Consider the following 14846-nt stretch of genomic DNA (forward strand, 5'->3'; position numbering starts at 1 on the left):
TATCTTTTTGCTTTTGCTTGTATGTAGATAGGATATGATTGGAATTTTCACATATACACACAAACAAACGTACGTGGAGCGCGCGTGCAAACACACACATGTACAGATACACACACACACACACACGTGCGCACACACACACGCATGCGCCCACACAGTCGCACACACACACACACACACACACAGTTAACAGTTGAGTGTGTAAGGAGCGAGTGGTAAAGGGAGATGGAGTTAGGTAGAGTGGTTGCGTGCACTGCACACCCCACCTTTCTTTAGGCCAGGTGCAGGACAGTTGGACAAGTGAACTGAACGTAAAACAATAGAGAGGGAATGTCCATACACCAATTTAAATTTTCAATTTAATTTCACTTATAAAGCACCAAAACATTATGCATGTATCATGGCGCTTTACATCACTTACAGAGTCTTAAACCAGAGTCTAACTCTCTCTAGCGTTTCAGGGATTTCTTTCTGTAGGAATAAGACCTCGGTGGGTCGAAACGGTGTTTGTTTTTCATTTTAAAATGTGGGAGCTAGACTGCGCTGTTCCCTCTCTTTTGATTTAGAGAGAGATAGGGCGGCATCGGGAAATGATCGTGGATCGGAGTCAAACCCGGGTGTAGTATTGTCAAGTTATTCATCATGGTGGTGACTCTCTCTTTCTCTCTATGTGTGTGTGTGTGTGTGTGTGTGCGTGCGTGCGTGCGTGTATGTGTGTGTTAGGTGTTGAATGAGGCAATAGGGGCCATGATGTACCACACCATCACTTTGACGCGTGAGGACCTCGAGAAGTTCAAGGCCTTGCGAATCATTATTCGCATTGGCAGTGGCTATGACAACATCGACATCAAAGCGGCGGGAGATCTCGGTAGGAGAAACTCTTTTATTTACTGGAGTATTTCACTAGTAGGTTTTTATCAAGACTCAAGAAATTCCAATTTCTATGGATATGTATTACCCATTCGCATGTATTGTATTAGTGTTTGTCCACCACCACCATCTTTATTGGGGAGAGAAACACTAGTGAACGCAGGCCTACCGTACAGCTCCTGACCATATCCTGTCTGAATATGACCACAGCCCACCTGCTGAATGCCCTGAACCCGAGAGCTCGGCTTGTGTTTGCTCCGTCAGGTATCGCGGTGTGCAACATTCCCTCGGCGGCGGTGGAGGAGACGGCCGACTCGACGCTGTGCCACATCCTGAACCTGTACCGCCGGAACACCTGGCTGTACCAGGCGCTGCGCGAGGGCACCCGGGTCCAGAGCGTGGAGCAGATCCGAGAGCTGGCGTCCGGAGCGGCGCGAATCCGGGGGGAGACGCTCGGCCTCATCGGCTTCGGTGAGAGACAGGGATGGAGATCACCATTGGAGTCACCATTCAAAATCAGCTTGATAATGGGGGGTTACACACTTCACAGACAATGTAGCGCATTTCATCCTTTACCTATTTCATTCGGGGGGGGCGGGGTTACCCTCACCAGGTAGGCTACTTGGGCCCTACATGCTCTGCACACTCTGCGAATGGGGAGCGGCTGTCATGGATGGGGGGGGGGCTATGACCATGACCATGGAAAAGGAAAAGCCAAATGTAGACCCTTCATTAAACGAGAAAGATAATGTGTCTACAGGCTGGAAAATACTACTACATTGTCTTCTAGATTCAAGGCCAAATGACTTTTTACTCTATAGCTATTTTCTCTCTCTTTCTGTCTGTGTGTGTGTGTGTGCGTGTGTGTGCTGTCAGGCCGATCAGGACAGGCAGTGGCCGTCCGCGCCAAAGGCTTCGGCTTCAACGTGATTTTCTACGACCCCTACCTCCAGGACGGGCTGGAGCGATCTCTGGGGGTGACGCGCGTCTACACCCTCCAGGACCTGCTGTACCAGAGCGACTGCGTGTCCTTGCACTGCAACCTCAACGAACACAACCACCACCTCATCAATGACTTCACTATCAAACAGGTGTGTCCACTCACAAACACACACACACACACACACACACACACACACACACAGCACAAGGAGAGAGAAAACACTGTGATTTTGCAGCAACAGATTGGTTAGCAAATCTGTTGCTGCACCCTTGTGGTAAGGGGTAGTATTGCAGATGCCTATGTTCTTCCACTCAATATGACATTCATTCTCAGGGTTAGAGTTATTGTGGCCTATCCACTCCCCTTTATGCCAATACAAATATGTTCATTGCTAGCCCAGATCCCTAATTGCTAATAATAATAAAGTTACCACTGCCTAAAAGCCTGTAGGACTACTGAGACTGATAAAAAAAAAGCTTGTATCTAGTCTATCCGGATCTTCAATAACACACTTTATTGACACTTATCTTCAATCTTTTTTTCTCTCTTTTATTTATTTATTTATGTTTACATTAATATTTATATTGCACAGTCATTTAAGTCAGAAGACTAAGCAGCATTTCACTGCACATTGAACTTTGTATGTGACAAATAAATATCTTAAATCTTGAATATTCATTGTAAATGTATATTTGTGTGTTTGTGTCATAGATGCGTCAGGGTGCGTTCCTGGTCAACTCTGCGCGGGGTGGGCTGGTGGACGAGAAGGCCTTGGCCCAGGCCCTGAAGGAGGGCAGAATACGAGGAGCCGCCCTGGACGTCCACGAGAGCGAGCCCTTCAGGTAAGACAGGTTGCTCACCTGTCTGTCTGTCTGCGAGAGAAAGGCCAACGCCCACTGGCGATGACATTGGCATCTATATGTTACCGCAGATGCTCAAGAGATAGTACACTTTTCTAAACTTGGCGTCAACGCACATCAGTCACTACTAAGGGCTTTGCTCTGTCAAAAGAAATGGAGTTCTAAACTTTGATGTGCGCCAGACGCCGCCAGTGGGCGTGGGCCTTAAAGCAACACTGAAGCTCTTTTCCTCTGTCGCACTTACATTATTAGTTTATCCAGCAAATAACGATGTCCACAGATAGCGACATCACAGCAAGTCAAATTTGTAGTTTCTTACGTCTCATTCCATCAAACTACAGATCCGCTACCCGGGTCAGGTAAACTTACATAGTGTGATTATAGCCGATAGAGGGCCGCAAAGTGAATGCATAAGTGTCGTTCAGGTATAGTAAACTCTTTAGTGATTTTTTTTTAAAAAAAAAGTAAGTATATTTTTTGGCCTTTTTGCCTCTTATTATTATAGAGTGAATGTGAAGTCAGTGAATGTGAACTCAGTGAAGAGGTAGACAGGAAACAAGTGGGAGAGAGAGATGGGGTGGGATCAGGACATGACCGCAGGCTGGATTTGAACTTGGATCCCCTTTGGCACTTGGACCCGTATATAGTATGAGCGCTGTAGCAGAGCTGCCAACTCAAACGCTTTCGGCGTGTGACACAGGAATTTGCCTGTTTACACATGCACTCACGCCATACATCCATTTTCTCACGGAAAACAAAATCTGATCTTGGGCTGATAAGACTGGTGCCAAATTTTTTCGTCTAATGACCTTGAGGCTATCAGAGGTCATGTGGTTTTGTAAATGAAAAAGTGAATTCAGCACCCCAATACTTACCAAACAAGGCCATTTGTTAACTTAATTCATCATTTTAGTACATTTCATTGCTTATGAAGCTGAGAAACGAGGTTCAGCTGGGACGCTTACAGCCCCAAAGTTCAATGACCTCTAGAGGTCATCAGAGGTCAGATAGAGCTTGTCATATTGCAGATTTGAATTCAGCAAACCTAAATTGGTAAAGTGAGACTGGTTGCCAACATAATCTCAAAAATGCCTAAGGGTGTCACAATTCTGGATTTTAATACCGAATAGGCCTATAGGCAAAGTTCAATGACCTTGAGGCTATCAGAGGTCATATGTTCAGCACCCCAATAATTGCCAACAAGACCATTTGTTAACTTAATTCATCATTTTAGTACACTTCATTGCTTATGACGCTGAGAACTGGGCTCAGCTGGGACGCTTATAGCCCCAAAGTTCAATGACCTCTAGAGGTCACCAGAGGTCAGATAGAGCTGGTCATATTGCAGATTTGAATTCAGCACACTCAAATTGACAAAGTAAGACTGGTTGCCATTTGCCAACTTAATCTAAAAATCCTAAGGGTTTCACAGTTATGGGTTTTGGCACTAGTCTAATAGGCCTATAGGCAAAGTTTAATGACCTTGAGGCTGTCAAAGGTCATAGGTAGTTTTGCAAATTAAAAAGTGAATTCAGCACCCCAATACTTACCAAAAAAAGACATTTGTTAACTGAATTCATCATTTTAGTACATTTCATTGCTTATGAAGCTGAGAAACTGGGCTCAGCTGGGACGCTTGCAGCCCCAAAGTTCAATGACCTCTAGAGGTCACCAAAGGTCAGATAGAGCTAGTCATATTCCAGATTTGAATTCAGCACACCCAAATTGACAAAGTAACACTGGTTGACAACTTTGTCTCAAAAATGCCTCGGGCTTCCTAAATAAGCCCTTTTTTTCAATTTTGGCACCAGTCTATGAGACTTGTTCGTTCCTTTTAAAACTCCCCAACGTTATATTGCGCTAAGAAGCGCCACTGTAGGCCTACATAGACCCTATTCGTTGCATAGACATCCAAGTTTGCGACAGAAGGAGGAGACACCCACGGGAGAAAATCGCAATCTGGTCAGAGACTAGGTATGTTGTGTCACAAATCATAGGCCTATCATTAATTAAGAACTCTCTTCAACTTAACATCTTGAAAGAAATCAGTTTGTGTGGATGAACTTGATTCCCTAGCCTACATGTTACGGTAACTTTAGACTAACTTGTTGCACTTTTGTTGCACTGTTTTGTTTGCTGGAACGTGTGGATAAATAACTTCTGGAGAGCGCTAAATCGTAGTGCTCACTAAAATCATAAAGGAACATTGCAAGACACTCATCTCTTAGGCTATATTATGATCCCTGAAAGATTTTCTTCGACTTGTTACTGTTTTGAACATGTAATTTATCTAATGACACAGAAAGCAAAATTAATTGCATCCACATATCCTTGTCATGCAACTTATATTTCACTCGCGTAAAACCGTGAGATAGGAAGCTACCTCACTTATTTCTTAAAGCGACAGGCACTCAATTACACACTCCATAATGCACACTCAATTAGTCCTATACTAGGCCTACACACCATTTAAACATAGGCCTATGAGTAAGTGTAATAGTCTTGAAATCAGTACACAAATGACTAAACATTTTTAGCTACTAATAATTATGCAGATTGTAAAATACTCAACATTATCAACAAAATATGTACAGTTCTGAATTCCAAAATATATGATATAGAAACATATTATGACTATCATTTTCTGTGTGTGTGGAGGGTCGAGCAGAATCTTAGATGGCCACTGGTGTGAATGATCACACAATATTCAATATTAGGTTACTGATGATTAAATCACCAAATACACTAAAATTGTTTTTTAAAAAGCATCGAAAAGGTATCGAAATCACAATTCTTGACTTAGTATCGGGATCGAAACAATAATTTTGGTGTCGTGACGAGTGCGGGACAAACTTTTGGTCACCCCCGACAGAATCTCACTCCAAGGTTTTTTGAAAAGTTGGCAGCTCTGCTGTAGCCTGCTGGACCACAGCACCCGCCTTAGTGTTGCTTTAAGGGGAGGCTCACATTCACCCAATCTGAAAAGTCCTGGACTAAAAGAACGGAGGGATGAGGTACCTCACCATCCTCCTCCTTTATCATCACTTGCTCGGCTGACTTCTCTTCTCTGTGGTGTATTTCAGCAGTTTCACGCAGGGCCCGTTGAAAGACGCACCCAATCTGATCTGCACCCCACACACGGCCTGGTACAGCGAACAGGCCTCGCTGGAGATGAGGGAGGCCGCAGCCACGGAGATCCGTAGAGCCCTCCTCGGTGAGCATCCACCATGTCATGCTGTTAAAGCCAAAGCGGCAGTTACAGTATATCATAATTACATAGCGTTCCCTCTCGGCATAAAGATACAATTTGTGGCATAACTTCGTAACTTCACAACGCATACTTCGTATGACATGTCTATTAACATGAAGGCAAAGGCCAATTTTTTGACGACCGCAATAGGCTGTTAGTTTTACCATATTCATCTAGATTTGTTTTTGTTTGACAAAACAACAGCACATACTGTATTGTTGAGCTTGTCTTCTGAAGTTTGTGAAGTGTTATGCTTATAGTTCAACGATTTCAGTCATAGACAGTGCATCCTGTTGGATTGAAGTTAATAGTACAACACTGTTAAGGTTTGCAGAAAAGAAGAGGGTGGTACAGTTTTTACTGTTTCTTTGTTTTTCCCACTGTGTTACGGGCCGGATGAAAGTGGTGTGTGGGTCGGACATACCCGTGGCAGTACTGCCCTGCTCAATTGGGTGTGTGCCATGAGTGATAATGTGTCTTGTCTGTGTTTCAACCCACCGCAGGGCGGATCCCAGACAGCCTGAGGAACTGCGTGAACAAAGAGTTCTTTATGGCCACAGCCCCCTGGGGGATGATGGAGCAACAGATGCAGCCTGAGCTCAATGGCGCCACCTACGGGTAACATGCAGACTGGTCATCTGTCTATCTGTGTGCACCTGCCTCTGTCTCTGTGGCTACACCTGCTTCTGTGCCTGCTGTTGAACTATCTGTCTATCTGCCTGTCTGTCTGTGTCATCTACACACACATACAGTACTCTCCCTCCCTATCACGCGCACACACGCACGCACGTACACGCACGCACACACACACACACACACACACACACACACACACACACACACACACACACACACACACACACACACACACACACACACACACACACACGCACGCACGCACGCACACACACACACACACACACACGCACACACACACTATATATCAGCCTCCGTATGACTTCTTCTCCCTCTCTGCCTCTATCACTTCCCATAATGATCTGTCTGCCTGCCTGCCTGCCTGCCTAACTGCCTAACTGCCACCTTCCTCCTCTCTCTCTGCCTCCACTTCCTGTTCTTGACCCCAGCCGTCAGGGGCCTCTCCAGGCCATCTCCCCAGGGGGGATGCAAGATAAAATGTACACATAAGATCCAGGTAAATATGTTCATCCATGACCAGAAGATTTCTATTGCTACCCCAGAGAAAGCAGATGTATTCCTTTTTATAGTCATGTTATATGGAGGATCATACTGTACCTGCTAGTATTTGTCTTTATGCATTCAAATTCACAGTGCTCCAACTTATTTATAATTCTGTCTCCCAACATAAACTGTCATAACAAGATAGTATCCATGTGACTTTACTTGAGAATATAACTTGATAATATCCATGTGAGACCATGAGTTTACTTGAGAATATAATTGATGAGGCAGGCTGTTGAACTCCACTCCACCCATCTTGCCAAGGCTCTTCAACAAGGACACATTTTTGCTGTCAAATATTCTTCTCTTTGCTCTTCTCTTTGTGCATGTGTGTGTGTACTTGTCTGTTTCTCTCTCTGTGTGTGTGTGTGTGTGTGTGTGTGTGTGTGTGTGTGTGCTTATGTGTGTGTGTGTATGTATCTTCATTATTTTTAAACATCACTGCCACTCCTAACTCCCCTGTCTGGTGCAGGTGTGCTCCTGCTGTTGTGGAAGTGCAGCCAGGTGACGCAAGCAGGGCTCAGGAAGCGAGCGAGATGCAGGGGAGGGGGCCTGCCGCCCACTCTGTGCACAGGGGTCCTCCACCTTCCCAGAATCCTCTGCCTAGCAAGGCCCACAAGCACATCCGTGACCACAGACAACACCTGACTGCTGAGCCATGAACCACAGCAAACCAGGGATGACTGACAATATCTAACAACATCCAAGCAACCTCTCACTAACTCTCACCAACTCGATTTCACAAAATGCAAGACAATATCACAACCCAGGACCAAAGAACAAAGACACTGCAGTTCCCCACAGGACAGCATTATCAGCATCCCACGTGTTCCAAGTGCAGGAGACACATTTTATCATTCAGATTATTACACGGTTCTTCAGAATGCTGCAGAAAGTTCCGTTCACATGAATGGGCCTTCCCAGCGTTCAGCTGTCTGAATAGCTATATTTCACCCGGAGAGAAGAAATACCCTTTTCTGATTGGCTGGTGGAGTGGCTATTAATTCTGAATAATGGCACACCTATAAAGTAGATCTGGTAAAAAAAAAAAAAGTTTAATCACCGTTCCATATCAATAGGCCTACTTATGAATGGTAACTAGAACAACCACAGTAGGATGACGGTTCAGCCTGGAAGCAGGCTTCGCACCAATGGAATCAACTGTAAACAAGCTAATTGTTTATGCTATCGCTGTTAGGGCCAAAGAAAGTTGTACAACAAACTGAACAAGTCAGCTTCTTTTTAAACAGAACTGCTTGTTTCCTTGGTGTGCAATAAAGGCATGACTATTGCCTATAGTGGCAACCAGGTGATAAGTGGGATAACGGCCTTCGAGGTGTCTTGTTATACAAAATGAATGAGACCTGAGTGGTCGTTATCCCTTACCTATTACACAGCTTGTCAGAGTGCTGCAGAAAGTCCCATAATGAATGGGCCTTCTCAACGTTCAGGTGTCTGTTAAAACTATATAATGACCACTGCCAATGGCAACAGGCTTTTGATTCACATCTTTCATATCATTCCGTGAGTAGTCCATTGGCTTATTGTAATGGGATTTCATTGTAAGTGAAAGTCAGCAAGTCAGACGTTGCCACGCAACGCCTAAAACTGTCAAGTTCTCTTTCTGTGACAAATTACGGTATTTGTTTCCACAGCGGACTCCACAAATCGGTAGCAAATTCATTTTAAAAAGACCCAATGTGTGAAGTTTCTTTTCTCGATTTGGCAAGCCACATAATAAGTGGGACAATTTGTTATCCACCGGTCATTATCGGGAAATAAGTCCCTTTAGGATGAAGCAAGCTGTCAAGACTTATTTTCCAATAATGACCGGCAGACAATACATTATCCCTTACATACTGTTGTGTGTTCCAAAGGCTTGCTATGACACAATTTGAGCAGGTAGGCCTACTTCTTCTGGCTTGAGAGGCTGATGCCACTTTATAGGTGATTTAAATTAATTTACCCCATCCATTTACTGTCCCAGTCCTATCAGTGACAATAGCATTTCTTAGAGTCTTTCCTGACGCCCCAATTCTGTCATTTCAGTTATCAGCATCTTTGTCTTTACATGTTTAGTTCTAACCCATCATCTAGGTTGTTTTGCTGTTCATGTACCTTTTGTTATTGAGTTTGAACTGATACAAATTATGTTAAATATACTGAACAGTCTATATGGCCCTCTAATAGTCAGCTTTGAATATCTCCCTGGCAGCTATTTTTATTTAAAAAACAAAAAAAATACAAAATGATTTCCTGAGTGAATCTCCTTTACACAATGGTCAGTGTTGCTTTTCAGTTATTTGTCCTTTTTTATTTCAGTTATTTGTCACACTGAAATGTATTGTCAGAGTGTTAGTTTTGCATTTTTGCTCATGCCTCTCTCTTGTATTTGAATATAAGAGAAATATTGGACAGAAAGGTTTAGAATAACAACATTTGACTCAGGAAGATGCATTAATACTAAACGCAACAATGAGAGAGCAAGAGGTTATATCTCTCTCTCACATACTACTGTTTATGTCAGACAGAAAACTATGGTGTGAGGGTGGTGTAATAGCATCCTAATAGATTTGTATTTTATTAGTTAATGATCAGTAACAATGGTCATGTCTGATAAATTAATTTGTACTGTTTTGTTGTTGTTCTTGATGTTATTGTTTGTTAATTTGTGGGTATATTTGTTTTGTGTTTATTGAAGAGGTTGTCACAATGTAAGCCTTTACATGTGTTTGATTTCTGAGAGCGGTACCTCTGTCCAAGGCCCTGTTATATGATAGCTGACGGAAGGGACATTTGGTCTACCAGATGCAACATGTTGGCAGTTTAAATAAATATCAATTCTGCTTTTGAATCGTCTAATGTCATTATTTTGCAAAATCGTTGTGTATTAGGAAGATCAGACCCTAATTGACACAAGATTCCACCCAACTTCTTGCACAAGCCATGGTTATCTCCAAACTGGACTATGTTAATTCACTGTTAGCTGGCCTGTCTGCTCCCTGCAATCTCAATTCTAAGATCAAGCTGTGCATCTCTTTTGAGGATTGTCTGTTGTGTCGAAAATCACGCTAAGCACATCACAAATATCATGCAAGCCGCAACACTTTAAAATGTTCTGTTTGCCATTGCTAACATGAAATATGATGCACTTATATCTGTGGAGAGACTGATTACTTCCTGATTGATTTCATCAGGATTTGATTTACACGATGGACTCTATAAACCACAAGGTGCACTATGTACATGCTTCCATAAATCTAACCCATAAATCTTAAATCTAACCTAAATTCATCAACACATCATAGAATGCAATCAAGAGTAAAAAAGTGTACGGTAATACCGGTACTCACCCTGCACCTACCAACAGGTTACAGCATGCATCTGTGGCATATGATGAAAGACAAATGTCTGTGCAAGTTTTGTTCGAGATATTCGAGATAACAGGAACAAGCTCGGCTGTATTTAAATAGCAGTACCAACTGTGAGTTGGTTACACTTTGATGTAACCAAGCAGAGTGAGAAGCCACTATGTCCAAGGTAAGTAGACAAATATATTTTCTGAAAGTTTTCTGAAATCTTGAATATGCAAATGGTTATGTGTGGAAAAAAGTTCAATAATTTAATTTGCTAACTTGTGATAAGTGACCACACTCTCAAGCGTTCTCTTTCAAAAGATAACCGGGATTATGTGACCCCTGCGGTTTAGCAGAATTGTATTTTCATGTCCAAAATATTGTATTTCTGCAGTAAAGTTAAGTACTATGTCATGCAATTAACTTTCACGAGCAGGTTATGATCTTGGTTAACCCGAGGTTTGCGGTTAACCACACCCCACAATGTCGACGTAGGCTACTTGGAAGATACATTATTGGAGCGCAAATTGTAAGCGCCTCTTCGCAAGGCGAGAGTTTTTAAAGACCGCCAGAATCTTTCTCCATATAATATTCTCTATGAAAGATAGCCTATACATTCTCAGCCGAGGGAATTCGTTGCATTTGTCAGCTGATCGAGGCAAAATGGAGGCTATAAGCATTGGCAATATAACATATTTTCATAATTAAGAAATATTAATGCAAGCTATAACTAGGCCTATAAACCCTCTGAATGTTCTTGAGTTTCATTTTCACCTGCTGCCAGCGGCACTGCCGTTGCATCTAAAATGTTCACAGGATAGGCAGCCGCAGACTAAATCAGTCAATGGGGCTAAACATTCAATTATCCTTTATTAATATTTATTAATATACATGGCATGAATTGTGTTGCATCTGTAGGACTCTTATGAACTCTTATGAATGTATTTATTTCAACACATTTCAGACATTCCGCAGGCTATTAATCCTCCGTAACACATAGGCTATTTAAGGAACATGAAATAAAACTTTACTTTCATATATCCGATCTGCAATAGCCTACGTTGCCAACAGCCTTGTCTTGCTTTGTTTGCTGCCGACGTATTTGATGTATCGTAAAGTGGGTTTTAATTCCTCGCAACTTTTTTATAATCATTGCTCATTCCTTATGCGTAAAATAGCGTGATCGCGTCATCATTAAAAGTGGTGATTTGCGCTGCAACCCGCCCATTTTATGTGAACGCGCACCAACTCCGATGAGGTTAACCCCAGTTCAACAAATCAACTTCTTACTCAGCGTCGTAGTACCGATTAGCACCAATGAAGATAACCAGGTTTTGTCAACCCCGGTTTAGCAAAGTAACCCTGGGTTACATTTGGGTAGGTTGAGCTCCCTTCGTAGTACAGGCCCCTGTCTGTCAGAAGCAATTCTTCATTGGTCCAGGTTACTTTGTCACCATTGGCTGTTATGAATATACATACAACATCCCTCAGCGGTCAGTTGTCTAAGCTACAGCTACAACTCATTTAAAATGCTTTTATCCAGGACCAAGAGAACAGAGATCATTAGCAACACCCTCTGAATACCCCAAAGGAAATATTCAATTGTCAATAACAATTCTACTACAATAATAATAATAATAATAATAATAGAAAAACATTGTGGGGCAATTGCTCTGTCACTAGTTTGGAGTTTAACACGGTTTTAAACTCGGTGGTGACGCAAGAAGTCACGTGACGACTTAAGCTCCATTGCTGTGTCATATGCACCTGTGGTTTAACCTGCTGCTGCGTTTCACCTTGATCTCAATTGCTGTGTCTTCAAGGAAATTCAAATCACCCACTAGAGGGCGCATTTCATGCGTGTTAGTCTAATCTCGGAAAGGACATGGTTTTAGACTAAACCATAGTTTGCAGGATAGCAAGATATGACGGCTTACGCTTCATAAACCGACACATACACACACTGTTGGCTAGTTTGGACTTATTACACAGTAGGCTACAATAAAGGCTACAAGATAGCAGTTGCTTAAGTTGGCAAATGCCCAACTAAAAATGTACAAAGAACGAATAGGCCTATTCGTAAAATAGCCTAACGCACGGTAGATTGTACCATCAACCCTCGATTATGGTCTTTATTTAGGCTACTTAGGCTGCGCAAAGCATTTATTTGAGGCAGACTTCCAGGCAGGAACTTTTGTTACGTGCGTTTTATTGTGAGACCAGAGAGACATGCGTTTTGTTAGCGGCACCGGTAGGCTATTAAAAGCAGTAGTTTTCAGTTTAGTTTGGGGTTTAATTTACTTTTGGACTGTTTGGTGATGTTGCTAAATGTAGAGACTGATGGGCACTGAAATATTATTATATTTGAAGGTTCACTATTACGTTTCATGTCGTTGAAAGGGATTTCCACCCGCTGTTTGCGGGAGGCGCTTTCATTCATTCAATGACTGAATAGAATAGAATAGAATAGAATAGAATAGAATAGAATAGAATAGAATAGAATAGGTAGCCTACTTTTTTGATATCGTGAGAGAACCAACCAACCAGCGGCGCTCGGGGAGCAGTATGATTTGAAAATGTCTGCCCCTATCCGACACACTAACATGCATTTCACAGGCATTAAAGACAGATGCATTTTGCCTGGTGTAGGCCTGTTTAGGCTGACAAAATACGTAGCCTAGTCCCACATCGATTCGTAATGGCTGGAATGCGCACAGAGCCATGGAATGTGGGTTTAGTGCCCAGCATAATTTGTCCATAGTTGGGCTAAAGTGTGGCGATTAATAGGCTTATTTTTGCTCCTCCGTGTAATGTTCTATTTCATTCGTGACAATTGATTGATTGACTGCTTTAATGTTATAAATAGCATAGCCTACTGGATAAGATTTCAGATTCAGATTTCCACAAAAGTAGCCTAGACTATTTCATGATATATTTCAACATTATTTGCGTTTTATTAAAATGTACTTTACATTTCCAAAGTGTTTTGGCACTTGGAGCGCATTTAGCCACAAGAGTCATAAAACGTATCCCGTCAAAATCCTGAAATGCGTTAAGACTGTTGAATTACGACTGCATCTGCTGGGGTAAAACTCAAAACTGCGTACTTCCGGCTTCCAGGCAGTTTAACCCCAGTTTAACTAGGAACCAGCTGATCCTGTCTCATTTCTGACACAGCAATCACGTTAAACTTCGTGCGCAGCTGCGTGTTAAACTCCAAAACCTCCGTTTTAAGGAGCACGGTTTTAAATCGTAGCACAGCTAGCGCAATGCTAACTGACAGAGCAATTGGCCCTGTCTATTTGCACTTTTGTTTACATGAGAGAGAGTCAATTTAAGGAAGCAGACACCTCGATATCTGCACAAGTCCGATCAGTTGCCAAGATAACACAGCCACAATTTGTCTGCCATTGATAGATGGAGAAATCAACAGCGAAACAGACAAAATAGTCGGATATACAAGTTATTCATGGTTGTAGCCAATGCTGCTGTAGAATGGGGGAAGTTGTTAGACAAATGCATAGAAAGACAAAAAGGGAAAGTGAATAAGTGGAGGAGACAAAGACGGTCTGATAGCCTGATGACATACTGTAAGCTCTTTCCTCTATATTGGCTGTCCTCAGGGTCAAAGTCGGACTCCTATGTGCTCCTGAAGCTCCCCACATCCTCTGTACACTCTCAGCGCACTAAGACGGTGACCAATAGCAACAACCCCGAATGGAACGAAACTTTCCACTTCCGTGTCCCCAGCCACATCAAGGTCAGACCTTCACAGAGGTTCTGGGCTGATACTGTTGGTGCTCCTTCTTTTCACACATCCTGTAGCTTAGTCTACTGAGAAAAGGACACAGAGGGGACAAAGCCTTGACCATCCAGGCAATAGTGAAGTGACAGACTATCAACCAGAGTCAATAAAAGGCTAGGATGCTTAAAGAGGATATAGAATGGATAAGTCGAGTATTGTACTGTGTTCTCTGATGATACTGTAAATAGTATATATTCAACTTTGATTTATAAAAAATAAACTCAATTGCAATTTTACAAGCCCAATTAAAACCTTATATTTAGACTGGGTACTGAAATGATCCTTTTGACTAAATGGCGCCCTCTTTGGCAACCCTAACTGAACTTCAATGGCTTTGTGATATTCGACATCACAAGCAGGCTTTGTTCTAATTCACCCATTTTAGTGGCTATTTATAAGCTCAATATTTTCATATGAAGGAGGGCACCTTGCCTCATGTCCGAGGGAGGGATATGTAGGAGGGAACCATGCCTCATGTTCATGATAGTGTTCATGGTTATGCACAACCTCTCCTAATTCATCAAAACCAGGACAAAAATGGTTTCCATTTTATGTCACCTTT

At 42.4% G+C, this 14846-nt stretch overlaps 1 protein-coding gene across 2 annotated transcripts in view; it reads left to right on the plus strand.

Annotated features, from left to right (window-relative positions):
• Window positions 1-7075, plus strand: part of LOC134063764 (histone-lysine N-methyltransferase 2D-like) — a 15250-nt gene extending 8175 nt beyond the window's left edge. For both annotated transcript variants that reach the window (XM_062519465.1, XM_062519466.1), the window contains 7 exons: window positions 724-868; window positions 1135-1341; window positions 1747-1961; window positions 2525-2655; window positions 5760-5887; window positions 6427-6541; window positions 7009-7075. In XM_062519465.1, the coding sequence (XP_062375449.1) occupies window positions 724-868; window positions 1135-1341; window positions 1747-1961; window positions 2525-2655; window positions 5760-5887; window positions 6427-6541; window positions 7009-7069 (1002 nt within the window). In that variant the 3' untranslated portion in view covers window positions 7070-7075. The remainder of the gene's footprint in view (window positions 1-723; window positions 869-1134; window positions 1342-1746; window positions 1962-2524; window positions 2656-5759; window positions 5888-6426; window positions 6542-7008) is intronic.
• The last annotated feature ends 7771 nt before the right edge of the window (window positions 7076-14846 follow it).

Source organism: Sardina pilchardus, chromosome 18, assembly GCF_963854185.1.
Source record: "Sardina pilchardus chromosome 18, fSarPil1.1, whole genome shotgun sequence".
NCBI lineage: Eukaryota > Metazoa > Chordata > Actinopteri > Clupeiformes > Clupeidae > Sardina > Sardina pilchardus.